The 18437-nt window shown below is 42.4% G+C and overlaps 1 protein-coding gene across 1 annotated transcript in view; it reads right to left on the reverse strand.

Moving 5' to 3' along the window:
* The window catches only part of SCAF4 (SR-related CTD associated factor 4), a 129063-nt gene that overhangs the window by 89881 nt on the left and 20745 nt on the right, over positions 1-18437 (reverse strand). The window contains 4 exon segments of the mRNA XM_040338868.1: positions 4293-4428; positions 7273-7434; positions 7945-7989; positions 8085-8168. Coding sequence (XP_040194802.1) covers positions 4293-4428; positions 7273-7434; positions 7945-7989; positions 8085-8168 — 427 coding nt within the window.

Here is an 18437-nt window from a genome sequence, read left to right on the forward strand (position 1 = left end):
CCCACGGCCAGCTCCATCCATCCACCCCCCTCTACAATGCATCCCCCACCCACGGCCAGCTGCATCCATCCACCCCCCTCCCTCCATCCACAGCCAGCACCATCCATCTCTCCCCCTCCACAATGCATCCTCCACCCACGGCCAGCTCCATCCCTCCATCCCCCTCGACAATGCATTCCCCACCCAGGGCCAGCTCCATCCATCCACCCCCTTCCCTCCATCCACAGCCAGCACCATCCATCTCTTCCCCTCCACAACGCATCCCCCCTCCAAGGCCAGCAACATCCAGCCATCCCCCTCCACAATGCATCCCCCAGGCACAGCCAGCACCATCTTTCCCCCTCCACAACGCATCTCCCACCCACGCCCAGCACCATCCATCCTCCTCCACAATGCATCCCAATCCAAAAATCGGCCCAAAATATCGGCCGCAAAAATCGGCCTCATATATCGGCCATCGGCTGCCCCAATTTCTAAATATCGGCATCGGCATCGGCCAGAGAAAAACCCATATCGGTCGACCTCTACTTAGAATGTGTCTGCCAGTAGATTTAGTGATAGTCTAGTGCCGGTTCACACAGAGGCGGCTTCAAAGTCGTCCGACACTGAAGCCTCCCCGCATAGCGTGACTTCAGTGCAGCTTGCATAACGACTTCTGTATAGAAGTCAATGCAAGAGCCTCTGAAGTCGCCCCAAAGTACTACAGCAAACTTTTTCTAAGTCAGAGCGACTTGAGTCTCTCCTATTAGAATTGTATTAGGCTGAACTTCTACTTTAAACAATTCATTATCAAAGCCAAAGTTGTCCATACACTAACAACTCTGATACACGTGTCTAGCAACAATGTTCAGGATACAAACTGTGGCTTAGAGTGACCGTCTGTTTAAAAAAGGAAACATATCAGGCAGCAGCCAATGAGGGGGGGGGGGGGGGGGGGGATTTTTTTTTTTTTTTTTTTTTTACAGGGGAAACCGTTTATATAGTTCATGACATGATCTTTAGTCTTAACCATGTGACCTTCAAAAGCAATCTAAATGGGGTGGAAACACCGCAAACTCAAGCCAACTAGCCAACAAAGCGAGGGGATTTGGATGTTCTATACAGCCAGTCCCTGGGTTACCTACATCTGACTTGCATGACTCATACTTAAAACAGAGGGAGACAATAGGAAGTGAAAATATTTTATTTGGCTGGATTTACTTGACAAACGTACCTGTTCCAACTGGCATACAAATTCAAGAACAAACCTACAGAACCACAATTTTTTTGGTAACCCGGGGACTGTCTGTACATGAAAAATTGTACCAGGAGGCAAGAATATTCACCTGGTACAACTAAATCGTGTAAACCAGACTTCACTACATTTGCGGACCACAGTCTGGACTCGGAACGACTGACATCCCAGAAGAACGATGAGAAGACAACCTTGCAGCAAAGGCACGTCGAGAAGAATTCAGAGGGCAGTCATGGTCCTGCTGACCACAACAGCAAGTGGCAGAGCCCTGGATCGAAAATGAGTACCGTATTTATCGTCGTATACCGCGCACTTTTTTCCCCCGAAAATCAGGGCATAATCGTGGGTGCGCGATATACGCCGATACCCGTGCTGTGTTTGAACCACTGCGCCGACATATACCGAGCACAGTACACTCGGGCAGGCTCGGCTCCGCTCGCGGTCACGTCCTTTACGCCAGAGGAGCCGAGCCTGCCCGACTATACCCGAGTGTACTGCGCTCGGTATATGTCGGGAGGGGTTCAAACAGCCCGGGGATGACACCACGATGGACGCAGGACCAGACAAGGCCGCCGATGGACGGCGGGCAAGACACCGACGAGGGGCATCCAAACAAAGTATTTTTTTTTTCCAGGAATTTTCCCCCTAGGTTGGGGGTGCGCTATACGGTATATGAGACTGCCTTAAAGAGGACCCCCTTAGACCCAAACTCTCATGCCAAAAGCAGGCTCCTAGACCACAGTTTGACCTTTGGTGTACACAAAAAAAAAAAAAAAAAATGTGACCTGGGCAGAACAGGCCACTCCACCACAGCTTGTGTGTCAATAAGAGTGTAGGTGACTCACAGATCAACTGTAGAGAATGAGTTAATGGACTAGCATGACGAGGCACCATAGAACAGTATGCAAGTTAATGGCACCAGCAAAAAGATACCGACAGACCAACTACAAACACGTGGCCATTTGTGACTAGTGAGACTTAGGCTGCCATTCAAACAGTAAGTGATGCAGAACCTGCAAGAGTCGTTTAGAGATTATCCGCAGAGCAAAAGGGGTAAAAGGCCCTTCATGACTTAATGGCTTAATGTACACGGGACGTTTTTACAGCCTCCTGAACGATTTAACTTGACAGATAGTATCCCACATTTAAAAACGTCCTTTTTGCCGCGTTTACAAAATACAACAATATTTTTTCTTCAAAATGGACCAAAATGAAAAACGTCTAAAGAAAAAACGCGGCTGAACGCAAGATAACGCGTTTGGCACTTGAAATGCCTCCAATCTCAGCGTGTAAACTTTTTTGGTTTCCAAAAAAAACTCTAAACCTAGAAACGCCTGTAAACGACCCTGTATACATGTACTGATAAGAGGAGAGTTCAGGAGCAGTTGGAAAAAAAATATATATGCCCAACTGCTCCTAAACATCCGTTTACTAGAAGCAGTGTACATAAGGTCCAATACCATACAATTCTCTACAAAAGAGACAAAACCCACCAGGAACACTCAAGAATCCACTGCAGAGCAGGAGGGTGGAGACATTTAGGGCTAGGTCAAAAACATGCGAGAGACCTTGCCAGCAAAGATTACTTACAGGCCAATCCCAAAGCAAGGGGAGTTAAAGACCATCTGTGACTAGTTAACAATGGAGCACTGTGCAAACAATATACCAGAGACAAAATACAAAAAAGGGACACTCAGAGCACATGCAGAGAAGCATGTGTTGGCCAAACATGACCAAGTCATTGTAAGCCACTCGACAAATGGCATGCAAGGCAGACGTCACCAACAATGGATACTCAGTGGGAGGGGAAGCTATAGCATAGCTGTATACAAATGAGACATTAGCAAAAAAAAAAAACTGCTCACAGACTACAGCAGTGCAGGAGGGGTTAATGACCATCTATGACTAGGTTACCATAAACTGTACTATGGCCGTATACAGCGAGACATTACCACCAGGGATAACTCGCAGACAACTGCTGAGGAGGGGTTAATGGGCATCCATTAATAGGTTGCTGCTGCACAGACAATGGGGATGCCCGCGGTCCCTGCAACCAATGGCGGCGAAGTGGAGGCACTTTACACTGGCGACCCGACGGTCTGAACAGAAGCATTGATCGGTCCATGTTTGGACCGCAGGCCGCCATTTGATGAAAGCTGCTCTACAATGCACAAGCAGTAGCAGGGATATGCTGCTCCCTTGACACTGAATGTCCCGCAACATTAATATGCAAGTTAACACACAGTGATTTTCTCAGTCTACTCACAAAGCATGTAGTCAGACACGGGCCTGAGGCAGTGCCAACAGCTCTGGACCTGCAAAGGTCTGCAACCAACTTGTTACCAAAGGGGAGTCTGGAAAGCACCTCATGTAGAGCCCAGTTCCCAAGGGTAACTTCCCCCCTCCTAGGATACTAGCAGTTTTGTTGCCAGTGTTCAATCTCCTATACGTGATTGTATAACCCAAAAAGGTTTAAGACTTCCTGCGTCCACCCATAGACAAGAGGTCTCATGGAGTGGGGTAGGTTTATGGGGTACACCCAAGACGACATGTCCAAAAGCTTTGCCAGTGTCCAATCACCTGAAAGCAGCCTACGAGTCCTGTCTGATGGATATTACACTCTTACTTTGCATTCAGGTTTGACAATGAGCAATGTAAAAAACTTTAAATAGCTGACTATGGCAATAAAAGCCATTTGGGTATCAACAGCACAATTGGTTTTCCCAATCTGTGCAAAATTAAAAAAAAAAACTTTTGCTTTTAACATTATACAAAGAACATGCTTCAGGTATAATACAAAAAAAAAAACTTGTCATATTTTAGATATATAAAAGAAGAGAAACATGATTACACACCTTTGCCAGCTTAAATAAAGGTATATAAAGAAAAAAAAAAACTATGCTCATGCAAGGGTGAAGTCAGATTTAGATATTCTACCATTTTGTAAACAGACAAAACATGCTTGACAAAATTGCAAATAATCAGATTTTAGGGAAAGGGGAGAAAAAAAAAAAAAAAAGATTTTAAACATCAAGTTGTATATAATAAAAATACCTACCTTCTTCATTAGCGGACGAATCTGCCTGTAATTCAGGTGGTGCGCCACTCACTGCCATATCCAGTAATGGCTGTATGATCTCAATTTTAAATACTCCATTTTTTTGCCACAAGTTCAAAACGCGGACAATTTTACTCTGGAAAGATGGTTGAAAATTTAATTACAAAAATTCTACCATTTTGTTTATAGTCTGATGCCAAAATCATCAACAGTAAAGGGAAATCCAGTGAGGAAAGAAAACTAAAAACTGCCTTTAACTGGTACAGGCTTTGATCCCAAAATTCTGATCCTTGAACAAGCTTGCAACCAATGAATTCTAAAGTTTAAAATGTGTATACTAGGGATCGACCGATAGTCACTTTTATAAAAGTTATCGGTAACAAAACTAAGGCCCCTTTCAGACTGGGGCGGGAGCCGCAGTGGCGGTATAACGCCGCTAAAAATAGTGTCGCTATACCGCCGGTATTGCAGCGGGAATCAGACGCTAGCGGTGCGGTATTAACCCCCGTTAGCGGCCGATAAAGGGTTAATCCCGCCCGCAATGCGCCTCTATAGAGGCGCATTTGCGGGCGGTATTGCCGCGGTTTCCAATTGTTTTCAATGGGAAGGAGCGGTATACATGCCGCTCCTCTTACCGCTCCAAAGATGCTGCTGACAGGAGATTTTTTGGTCTCCAGCCAGCGCATCGCCTCAGTGTGAAAGCCCTCGGGCTTTCACATGGAGTCTGCAGTGGAGGAGTTTTTCAGGCGGTATAGCAGCGCTATTTTTAGCGCTGTACCGCGTGAAAAACTCCTCAATGTGAAAGGGGTCTAACCGATATTACTTCAAGGGGTTTTACCAGGATGATGCATGCAGCTCTTCAGAGCGGACGTCCGCTTTATTGTAACAACCGACGTGGCTCAGCAGCCGTTCGGCTGTTATTACAAGCAGCGGGAGGGGACACCAAAACTTTGTTTGGATCTAGTAACCCGGAAACGATGTCGCGATATCACGTCCTGGATTACTGGCATCTTAAAAAAGGCACCAGTTTAAAAAATAAAGTATACAAAAATGCCAATCTTGACATTTTGAATACTTTCAAGTGCAGAGGAGGGGTTTGGGGTCTTGCGTACCCCAAATCCCTCCATAAAGAGTACCTGTCACTGCCCATTACTGTCACAAGGAATGTTTAAATTCCTTGTGACAGCAATAACCATGACAAAATAAAAAAAATTAAATGTACAGAATATCGGAACATAATATCAGCCATCGGCCTGAGAGGTGGCCGAAATATCAGTAACACATCGGCTCCGAAAAAATATTGGTCGATCCCTAGTGTATTCAAACCAAATCACTGGGTCACTTGACAAGATATCTGAAACATTGTAAACCACAGCAGATTATAACTTGCACTGGAAAACATTAAACAGGGGATCAGATTGTAGTGCCTACAGTGCATTGCAATTCTTGTTCGGACAAAACAGATACCCAAAGTGTGGAAAACCTGTTCTGAGTTCTATAGGTTTTGAGAAAGAAACCAACAAAAAGATGGTTAAGCTTGTAATGTATGTAGGATGGAAAAAAGGCATAAAAGTGTTCTCCTAATCCAGGCCTGAAAAGCTAAAGCTTAACGTTTTTATCATTTAAAGCAGAGTTCCGGCCACAATTTCACTTTTTAAATATAAATACCCCTGTAATACACAAGCTTAATGTATTCTAGTAAACTAAGGTCCGTTTTGTTAGGTTGTTACAGCATTTAGACACTTTATAAAATAGAAATTGACTGGGGCCATCTTAAGTGTGGGCATCATGAAGCCAGACTGTATGACTTCCTGGATTTCAGCCTTGCAGATCTCGCACATGCTCAGTGTTGCACAAGCAGTGTCAGATCAGGTTTCAGCACCTGTGCTGTCCAAGTCACATGATTCTTTGAGACTGGGGAGTACACCCACTACATTCCCAGGAGTCTGTGCGGTGTAGGTTAGGAAGCATTAAGCACCTAGGTGCAGGAAGTGGGAAGATTAACTATTCTGCCTAGCAACAACACTTTGAAGGCATCTAAAAAAAAAAAAAAATTTCCTAAAGGACTAATGACATTTTTTTAAAACTACTGATGTAATGTTATATTTATGGGTGGAACTCCACTTTAAATCAGCAGAACTTCACTCCAAGTGTAGTTCTGCTGGTTTCCCTGACTTATCAGTACCTATTCTCCAATCCTCACCAAGGCAAATTACAACAGCTGGTTTCTGTATCCAAGATATGCCAGCAACGGGTAAGAAAAAAAAATCGGCTGTGGTAAGACAGGGCTAGACCCCAGAAACTGTCACTAGTAAGCACCGATTTTAAAGTTAGCAGGCTGAAGTTCCTCTAAGTAGGCATACAATTATTTTAAAGGTTGATGTCTACATCACATTCATCAATGCATATTCACCAGGGGCAGCCTATCACTATGAGCAAATAAGGAGCTTAATTGACAGCCAGGAGGCTCTCTAGAAACCAGTGTTAATATTGCTCACTGGTTTCTAGAGAGCCGAGAGAAATCCTCCAAAAATGTATTGACACAAAGGAAACGCGTATCAAGGGAAATGAGCATGATGCCAATTCTAATCTCTTGAATGTATAAACTACATGGCTCTAATACGGAGACCCTGAAATCAACATACAGATCAAGTCCGAAAGAAATCTTGCAACTAAACCTATTAGAAGAAAGACAGTAAGGAATTCAAAAGGGTTAGAAAAACAAGCCTACATATCTCCCTCCCCGGGACACATTTTACAGGACTGTGATAAGCAAAGCACCCAACAGTCATACATACACAATAAATGAGAATATAGATGTGTATGTGCATATATATATATATTATATATATAATATATATATATATATATATAACACACATATACATACACACACACACACACACACACACACACACACACAGTAGCGTTAAGACATATGCCACCCCTAAAACTATATGTAAACAATAGCTTCTACTACCTTATCTTCCTCTGGACAGGAATACAAACACTGGAAAGATGCCGTTAGGTTCTTAGTAAATCTTGGACCAAATACATCTTTATCAATTCCAAACTGATGACGAGACTGACGAACTATTGAATCAATTACATACAATCCTGGGACCTTGTATTCAGGTTTACACTGAAAAAGAATTTAGAATGTTTAACTCACAGGTAACACGGCAAAGATTTTTCTTAATACAATTAGTAATAAACTTTCTCCACACAATTATTTTAATAGGTAGGTTGGAGAGTCAATCACCCACCAGTTTCATATACTGTATCCAGGGCCGTAATACCAAATAATGCTGCCCTATTTGCAACTAAATGTTAACCCCCATTTGAACCAGCCCCACCCCTCGTGTCAGTTAATTTCAGTAAAAATTTCTACTTTATTTTTGTTTAAATAATAAAAAGTATAAAACTGAGGAATTTCACCACTTATTTACAGCATGTATGTTCCCATTTTGCGATTTAAAATGAAAAAAGTACTGAAGCCAGGCAACTAAAATTTTCACAAAAATGCTAGAAATGGCAGCACTAATACGTCCTATTACAAGTCTACATTAATCACTTATTTGAATAAGTTGGTAAGATGTGCAGAATCTGTTATAGTAGGAAATAGTACGAAATTCATAAAAAAAAAACTCACCTTCTTAATAAATTTTTCCACGATTTGGACTACATGTTTGTAAAGCTATGGAGAAAAAAAAATAATAATATATATATATGAATAAGAACAAGCCTCAGTTTAAAAATCAATAATATCAACCACAAATAAGCAGATCTTACCTTTATTGCCTTTATAGCAGCCTTTGTGATCATGATCATTTTTGCACGAGAAATTGGAGGCTTCATGTCCATGAGCGCAAAAAGCTAAGGAAAAAAAAAAATGCAATTAACTGAAGAAAAAAAAAAATCCAGTTTTGCCTGCAACATTTCAGTTTCTTTTAAGTTATCGATATCATCGTTTTAAAATAAGCACTATATTTTTCCTAAAACTTAAAATCATTACCCAGATTTGTAAGATAAACATGAAATATCTGTCAAAGAGGTACGCTCTTCCTCCTTTTAAAGTCACCAAAACAGTGGCATTCAGGAACTTCAATTCAGTAAGAGGATTTCTTTCCTTACAGTACATAGAATCAAATGACACATCTTCAATCACCAGTTGATGGACAAGATTAGAGAGATCCAGTCACCTAGCTTACTTAGAGCAAAGTGACCAGGTCTCTAAAGATGACCGCTACTCTATTATACACCACCTTCACAATGCTCTGTGCTTCAAACAAGTGAACCGATGCAGGAGTTGGGCCTAGCAATTGGCTTTGAACACTGCCACATGGTCTAAGGGGGTACTGCGAAGGCAAGTAATATAAGGTGGGTGGGTGTTTGGGAGTAATGGGCTTTAAAGTGGTTGTAAACCCTCCTGTGGAGAAGAAAAAAAAAAAAACACCCTGCAAGATAAAGGCATAATGAGCTAGTATGCATAGCATACTAGCCCATTATGAATTACTTACCAGAGAACAAACAACTCGCAGCTGCCCTCATCTCCCCTGGAGGTTACTTCCGGGTATCGCGGCTCCAGCGCTGCGATTGGCCAGAGCCACGATGACGTCACTCACATGCATGGGAGCCCTAGGGAACGGCACAGTACAACTGAAGCAACGGCACATACGTGCCATTGCTTCAGTTGGCTTAAGTGCGCAAGTGCCGCATGACATCGGCACATGCAAATACAGGGATAGCTCCCAAACCCGTGCAGGTTTAGGAGATATCCAGTGCAGCTACAGTTAAGCCCAATTATAGGCTTGCCTGTAGTTTAAAGTGGTTGTAAAGGGTTTACAACCACTTTAAAAGAGACCTTTTACTTTTCCCTCAATGGACACAGTGACATGGTAAAGTAAACTGGTTATTACGAAAAACGAATGAAACCAACAACTTGCTGCTGCTGTCGGGTTTTCAAAACACGAGATATTTCTTTAAAGGTGAAGTATGTTTTTTTTAGATTCATACTTAGGTGAATGCAGCATCAGACCGATGCTGTAGCTGTCCCTGGGGTCTCTGCACCGAGAACCGAGCCACTGAACACCGCCGATGGCTCGGTTCTCTCACCTCCACAAAGCGGAGAGCTGCTGACTGTCAGCATCTCTGCTCCTCCATGCACATTGGAGTGCTGAGCTGTGGAGGGGCAGCCGTCTCAGCAGCTCACTGAAACTGCCATCAGTCAAGGCAGCTGGCGGGTCCAGACTTCAGAAGTCGGGATGTCGCGCTGCCTTGACCGATTGCAGTGACGTCAGCGGACACCGGACTTCAGACGTCTCTCCGCTGAAACTGTAAAAATTAGAAAATGGTGCAAAAGTTCATTTATTTCACCAATACAACTTAAAAAGGTGAAACTAATATATGAGATAGACTCATTACATGCAAAGCAAGATGGTTCAAGCAGTGATTTGTCATAATTGTGATGATTATAGCTTACAGCTCATGAAAACCCCAAATCCACAATCTCAGAAAAATTTTATATATGACATGCAATCAATAAAACATGGATTGTACATAGAATAATATCGGACCTCTGAAAAGTAGAAGCATGCATATATACTCAGTACTTGGTTTGGGCCCCTCAATGCGGCGTGGCATGGAAGCCATAATCACCACAATGACAAATCACGGCTTGAATTATCGTGCTTTGCATGCAACGAGTCTCATATTAGTTTCACCCTTTAAGTTGCATTAGTGAAATAAATTAACTTTTGCACCACATTTAAATTTTTCGAGTTTCACCTGTAGATTACGATTCTTGGTTTACCTACAAAATCCTTTTCTTAGAATACATCACAGGCACTTTTTTTTTATTGGTTCGCCTTAAATATCCAACTCCCTCATTTGCTTCACTCTTTGTTCTTTGAAGTACAAAACGTTCCGAACGACTCATGAGTGGAGTGGAAGGGAGGGGGCGAGACGTTTCCCGGGCTTATCATTTCCGCCAGAAAGACGATTCAATGGCGCCGCCAGCTGGTCAGAGGCTCTATGGCCCTTGGAGGACCGGAGCAACATCACTCCCGGTCCATTGTGGTAAACAATTTTTTTTTTTAAAACCTCACGTGTGTTGACACCACACGTGAGGCATTGCCTGCCGAAAACGTTAGAGCGACAGCAATTCTAGCTCTACACCTCATCTAACTCCAAACAGTTAACACGTAAAGGCGTTGAGAATGTCCCCCTATGCCCCCTTAATGACCAAGCCATTTTTTGCGATACGACATGGAGTCACTAACTGACAATTGCGCTGTCGTGCGATGCTGTACTTAGGGCTGCAACTAACGATTCTTTTCATAATTGATTAGTTGGTCGAATATTGTTTCGATTAATCGGTTAATAACGTTTAATTAAAAAAAAAAAAAAAAGTCATTTTGCGGTGATTTGCATTTTTTTTGGCCAATTTGTCAGTGGGCAGATTAAAAAACACAAATTGCTGCAAAAACACATTAAATGCTTTTCTGCAGCTTCTCCATTGAAGTATATTGAACCAAAAAAACAAAATAGCACCATTTTGCGTTAAAAAAAGTCCTTGCCTTTTCCAAATACGCAGCAGCTGAAAAAAAATCATGGATGTGAACGTGTCCCATAGGAAACCATGTATATGAACTGTAGTGTGTTTCTGCAAAAAGCACCAAAAAACAGAGGTGTGACCCAGGCCTGAGATGTTTAGTAACATAATGGGGGTTAAAAAAAAACTAAAATTAGTACAAAAAAATAAAAAAAAGCAAATTGCTACTGTAAGGGGGTTAATTTTTTACTGTTGGACAGTGAAAGTAATATTTACAGTAGCGATTTGCTCTTTCTGTACTATAAAGGGGCAATTTTAGTATTTAACACCATTATGTTACTGGCCGATTAATTGATGAAAATGGTAATCGATTAATTTCATAAATCGATTAGTTGTTTCGGCGCTAGCTGTACCCAAACATTACATTGTGACATTACATCGATCAGTGCTACAAAAAAATGCACCGATCAATGTATAAATGACACTGGTAGGGAAGTGGTTAACACCAGGGCTGTGGAGTCGGTAGATAAATGTTCCGACTCCTCAGTTTTATGTACTTCCGACTCCTCTGTATTAATATGCAAATGTATTTTATACATTCCTTGAGGGAAAGAAACGCAACCTACCACAGGACTACTGGCTGGGAAGCCAACAGTCTACTGTATTGCACAGTTTAAGCAAAAGACAAACACAATGAAAACAACGTTTTATTATTATTTTTTTATTAATCAATCAGGTGACTGGATAGTAGCAGCAGGCATAAACATCAGGAACAGGATCTTTACCAGTTCAAAAATACAAACCACATTATTTGGTTGTTTTAGAACAAAAACAAAGCTTATCTATAATGAACCAAAAACAAAATCTGTAAAACCTAGAAATGGTTTATATTAATCTTGAAATGTAGTTCTAGGCTTAGCAAATGCAAATCAATTCAATGTAGAGTTCTAAGGAAGAGAATTGCCTCTGCCAGATCCTCTTTCATAGAGGCTCTTAAGTCAGACTTTATTATTTTTAGGGCTAATAAAAAATAATCTTAGAGAGGTAGTTGGGCTGCTGCTTTCTCCTTTGTGTGCTTATCTGCTGCTGAAGATAGGGCAGTGGGAGGATCCAGGAAGGGGCATTTATTCTAAAACATGATTTTGCTAGGAGAATCCCATAGTCGTGTTTAAAGTTTAAGCTAACAATCGGAGTTTACAAGTTTTTATAGCCTTAGCTAAATGACAGCAGTTTTTCCAATGGTTTACAGCTTCAGTCTTGAACTATTGGCCCTCCATTCCCTTCACTTATACAAGTGTCTCACTCTCTAGTCCTGCAAAAAACATATTTATTTAATCCCTCATCAGTGAGAGGCTAGGTTACACATGGATGCTGCGTTCCCTGTATAAGCAGAACACAACACTATGGAAAGTATTGCAGCTCCTAATTGTGCGTTGCGTGCCATATAGCAAAGCACGCTTCTTCACGGTCACTTAACGTGTTGGTTTTGCGGTTACGTGAGGCACTGCATGCATTGGTCTTTATTCTTACAGTAGAGAAGTCATTAATTATAACTTTTTGTGAATTGGGACATTTAAACTTGCTTCTTTTTTTTTTATTCCAATCTAAATTTAGTAGGAATCGGAGTTGGTGCATTGTTTGCCGACTCCAGGTACCAAAAATTTCCCCCGACTCCACAGCCCTGGTTAACACTAGGGGGAGATCGAGGGATTAAATGTGTTCCCGCAGTGTGTTCTAGCTGTGGGGAGGGGCAGATGGGTTGCCTGGGACATGACAGATAGCAGTTCCCAATCACTGGGAACAGCAGATCTTTGAGGTGTCCCCTGTCAGAACAGTGATGCGCCTTGTTTACAATGGCAGATCACGTTCTGCCTCTGTATACAGCAATTGGGGACATGTATGTGAGATTGCGTGCGCAGGTCTGGCGGATTCCAAGTCCACCGGACCGACATACAGGCAAGTCTGTTCGCGCAGGAGAGCCGACTTGCCGCAGCACAAGTACGGCAGCTGGTCAGCAAGTGGTTAATGTACAAAAATGTGTCGTCCTGTTCATCACCGGTGTGTAAAACGTGACAAAAAAAATCATCCACAAGAGTGTTTGGTGAACCACCACCTTCATACAAAGTACCTGCTCACCTCATTCATCAGACCCCACTACTACTCCTCTAATGTTAGGTATCACCTTTCATACTATACAAAAAAAAAAAATTGGGGGACCAGACCCATTTTTGCGATTCGTCACTGCATCGCTTTAACTGACAATTGCGTGGTCGTGCGACGTGGCTCCCAAACAAAATTGGCGTCCTTTTTTTCCCCTACAAATAGAGCTTTCTTTTGGTGGTATTTGATCCCCTCTGCGTTTATTTTTTGCGCTATAAACAAAAATAGAGCGACAATTTTGAAAAAAATATGCAATATTTTTAACTTTTTTCTATAATAAATATCCCCCAAATATATATAAAAAAATGTTTATTTCCTCAGTTTAGGCCGATACGTATTCTTCTACATATTTTTGGTAAAAAAAAATATATCGCAATAAGCGTTTATCGATTGGTTTGCGCAAAATTTATAGTGTTTACAAAATAGGATAGTTTTAATTTGTTTTTACTACTAATGGCGGCGATCAGCAAATTTTTTCGTGACTGCGACATTATGGCGCACACATAATGCGGATAATTTTGACACATTGTTGGGACCATTGTAATTTTCACAGCGAAAAGTGCTATAAAAATGCATTGTTTACTGTGAAAAAGAAATTCAGTTTGGGAGTTAACCACTGGGGGGGCGCTGAAGGGGTTAAGTGTGACTTCATGTGTGTAGGGGGCGGGGCTGGACGTGTGACGTCATAGATCGCATTTTCCTATATCAGGGAACAGACGATCAATGACAGCGCCACTGTGAAGAACGGGGAAGGAGTGTTTATACACACACACACACACACACACACACAACCTTTCCCCGTTCTTCAGCTCCAGGGACTGATCGCAGGACTCAGGCTCCCGCAGCTTCGGACCGGGTTGCACCCGCGACCCACGGCTGGGCATTTAACAATCACGTACAGGTACGCGATTGTGCCCAGCCGTGCCATTCTGCCGACGTATATGGGCGTTAGGCGGTCCTTAAAGCGGGGGTTCCCCGGGCTGGCGTTTTTTTTTTTTCTGTGAATTTAAAGGGTCACTAAAGGGAAAAAAAAAAATTTGGCTGAAATGACTGTTTACAGCAGGGATAAGCAATTAGCGGACCTCCAGCTGTTGCAGAACTACAACCCCCATGAGGCATAGCAAGACTGACAGCCACAAGCATGGTACTCAGAGGCAGAAGCATGATGGGACTTGTAGTTTTGCAACAGCTGGAGGTCCGCTAATTGCATATCCCTGGTTTACAGGGTATAGAGACATGAAAGTTAAAGGAGTTCTCCAAGCTAAAACTTTTAACCCCCGCTGTGCCCGGGCTGTAAAACTATACAAAATAAACTTTCACTTACCTGCCTACGATCCCCTGTTGTTCCGATATCGCCATCCCGTTCTCCGGTCCCGGTCTGTTCCACTTCCTGCGGGTCGGTGACTCACAGTGCGCTCAGCCTATCAGCGGCCGCGACGGGACATTGCTGCGGCCGCTGATAGGCTGAGCGCACTGTGAGTCACCGACCCGCAGGAAGTGGAACAGACCAGGACCGGAGAACGGGACGGTGATATCGGAACAACGGGGGATCGTAGGCAGGTAAGTGAAAGTTTATTTTGTATAGTTTTACAGCCCGGGCACAGCGGGGGTTAAAAGTTTTAGCTTAGAGAACTCCTTTAACTGATTCCTTTTAAAAATTATTAAAAATAGATTAAATTCAATCATATAATGTGCCTGTAGTTTCACTTTCGGTTTTAAACTGGTTTCATGTTTATGTGAAGTAAAGAGACCCACAGAACAAAAACAAACAAATCCAGGGCAGTGTTTTGTTTTTAAAATGAATCTGATTGGTTCTGAGGAGTTTTAGACACACAGCTTAGACCACAGTGAGAAGCTCCCATGAGTTTTTTCATAAGGAGCCAGACAAGCAGGAAGTGTGGAGATCACAGCAGAATTACAGCAACTTCAAAGCAAAAACGAACAATGAGGACATGAAACCAGTACTGCAGTAAGGTAAAGAAAGCTATTTAGCTAAAAAAAAAAAAATCCTTTAGTGATCCTTTAACTTTTATAATCCTGCCAAGCTTGTACTCACATGTACAAAGCACCTACTCCTCCGCATTCTCAATCGGCAGAAATGTTGTACTTATAAAAATCTATGCAAGAATTTTCCATTTTGCTTGTGGGCAGCGTGAAGCTCACAAGCAAATAGTTCCGGGAAGCAGTGATTGCTGATATCCCAGCATTCACCGCTCTAACACGCGCCTGAGCAGTGACGGCCAGGGCTGTGGAGTCGGTAGATAAATGTTCCGACTCCTCAGTTTTATGTACTTCCGACTCAGACTCCTCTGTATTAATATGCGAATGTATTTTATACATTCCTTGAGTGAAAGAAACGCAACCTACCACAGGACTACTGGCTGGGAAGCCAACAGTCTACTGTATTGCACAGTTTAAGCAAAAGACAAACACAATGAAAACAATCAAGTGGCTGGATAGTAGCAGCAGGCATAAACATCAGGAACAGGATCTTTACCAGTTCAAAAATACAAACCACATTATTTAGTTGTTTTAGAACAAAAACAAAGCTTATCTATAATGAACCAAAAACAAAATCTGCAAAACCTAGAAATGGTTTATATTAATCTTGAAATGTAGTTCTAGGCTTAGCAAATGCAAATCAATTCAATGTAGAGTTCTTGGGAAGAGAATTGCCTCTGCCAGATCCTCTTTCATAGAGGCTCTTAAGTCAGACTTTATTATTTTTAGGGCTGAAAATAATCTTTCGACACTGACTTGGGTGGGTGGCATTGCAGTAACTATTCTGGCCACATCACTAACGATCTCTGGATAAACAAGGATGGCTTCTTCAACAGTAAGTTTTGATGAGCGATCATACTTTTCAACTTCTTTTAGTGCTTTATAAAACTCCTGTTGGAATTTTTTTTATTTGGACACTTACTGGTTCTCCAACATGCGTTCCCTGTAAAAGCAGAACACAACACTATGGAAAGTATAAGTATTGCAGCTCCTAATTGTGCGTTGCGTGCCATATAGTGAAGCACATGAAAAGCATGCTTCTTCACGGTCACTTAACGTGTTCGTTTTGCGGTTACGTGAGGCACTGCATGCATTGGTCTTTATTCTTACAGTAGAGAAGTCATTAATTATAACTTTTTGTGAATTGGGACATTTAAACTTGTTTTTTTTTTTATTATTCCAATCTAAATTTAGTCGGAGTCGGTGCATTGTTTGCCGACTCCAGGTACCCAAAATTTCCCCCGACTCCGACTCCTCGACTCCGACACCACAGCCCTGGTGACGGCGAGCAGCGCCGTCAACACTTTGCAGTTGCCATCACAACGGCCGGCGTAATGAAAAGTCCACGCCCCGTTGTGACGACATGCATATCACAGACATCAGCTATTAGCTCAGAACGTGCACTGCGCAGCTGATTATGTAATGTTTTTGACACGCCTACTCCCGCGGGAGGGAGACCAGGAAGTGCCCGCTATTGTCTACAGAATAAAGGTATTGCAACGCTTTAAAAAATTATGGATAGCAGAATGTATATGTAATGAATAAGCAATAGTTGATATTGAGGGTGAACCTTCGCTTTAAGTGGTTAAACAATTGCAAAAAACTGCTGGAGAAAACTACTACATAAAAAAATTTGCAACGATCGTCATTTTATTACCTAGCGCCTCTGCTAAAAAAATATAATATATTTGGGAGGGGGGGGGGGGGTATAAGTAATTTTCTAGCCCGGTCTTCAAGTGGTTAAAAAGGAGAAGGATAGCCAAAGCCATTTTGGCTATACTTCCAGGGATCACAGGAGCGCAGTTCATTCTGCAATCATGATTCAACTGACAGCGAGCTAAAGCCATCTGACCTCACAGACCTAGTCCAGGCTCTGAAAAGATCCGAACCATATGGTCGGGATCTATCCAGATACCTGCACTGGCAGCTGGCTTAGGCTCTCAGAAAGCAACCAAGTGCCTGAGCCAGCCACTCCCACCCTCCATAGCTCAGCACTTCAGTGAGCATACGAGGGGCAGAGCAGAGAGCCGGTAACGGACAGTCACCTGCTCTCTGCTCACTAAAGGCTGAGAACGGAGCAATCAGCCATCTTTAATCGCTCAGTCTCCACACTGGAGGGGGACAGATGCAGCATCAGATCGATGCTGCATCCATCTAGGAGAGTATAAATGGTTCGTTTTTTTTTTTAGAAGCCCATACTTTAAGTATTACTAAACCCACAACAGTAAAATCACTCTGTATATGCAGTAAAGCATGCTTGTTATACTCACTGTGGAACCTAAGGGGTTAATTCTCTGCATTGTATAAAAAGGCCGATAGATCCTGTATGCACAGAACCTCCCCTTCTTGCATTGCCCCCAAAACATGTCCGGATAAGAGAGCTAGGAGTCAGACTGCGCATACTCAGTTTGTTTTTTCTTGGGAGAGTGGGTCAGTGATCAGCACAGGGCCAATCGTCACTCTCCAGAGGGTCAGGGGTCCTGCATTCTGATAGGCCAGCCAATACAGTATGAAAACTCCTCCTACAAGCTTTAACCAGGTACTGATTAAAGTCACAAAACTGCTATATACGCTGCTGATGAGAAAAGGGTATTCGCAGTTTATATTTACTAAAATGATTCCAAGTTCTGTGTACCGTGGGAGACCAGATATAGTGAATGCAAGATCCTGGATAGAGATAGATAGATAGATAGATAGATAGATAGATAGATAGATAGATAGATAGATAGATAGATAGATAGATAGGATAGATAGATATAGGAGATTATAATGTGCAGGTCTACAAAAAGCATTGCAGAACCCAATTCTTATGATCAGAGGTCAAATACATGAGGATTTGGCTAGTTGAGGACGTGACAACTATTTAGGGCTGCAACTATTACTTGGGGAGTAAATGGATTGGGCTAGTGGCCACTTATAAGGGCAGAGCTGTAAACCATGAAGGTCTCTCTGGGAAAGTAATAAGAGTTGGCCAAGCAGAATAAGGGACTGTGTACATGTTTGTGCACGTTAGAACAGCTTTTTGCCCCTGCAAGTCAATTGAACTCCATAAAAACAAGTCAAGGCATCTTAGAGCAAGGTTAGACTGACCTGCCAAGAAATCACAAGAACTTCAAAAGGTAGGCAGAATGTCACATTTGCCCAGCTACATAAGCCTATATATTTTAACAAGGCACAGATACTAGCTCTGGCAACACTACATAAATTATGGATGCCTTAAAGCGGAAGTTCACCCGAAATTTTTTTTTTTTAACATTTGATTGAGGCTAATTTTAGTAAAGCAGAATCGGGTGTTTTTTAAAAGCAATGCAGTACTTACCGTTTTAGAGATCGATGTTCTCCCGCCGCTTCCGGGTAGGATCTTCGGGACTTGGCGTTCCTATTTGATTGACAGCCTTCCGACGGTCGCATACAGCGCGTCACCAGTTGCC

Source organism: Rana temporaria, chromosome 2 (assembly GCF_905171775.1).
Source record: "Rana temporaria chromosome 2, aRanTem1.1, whole genome shotgun sequence".
Lineage (NCBI taxonomy): Eukaryota > Metazoa > Chordata > Amphibia > Anura > Ranidae > Rana > Rana temporaria.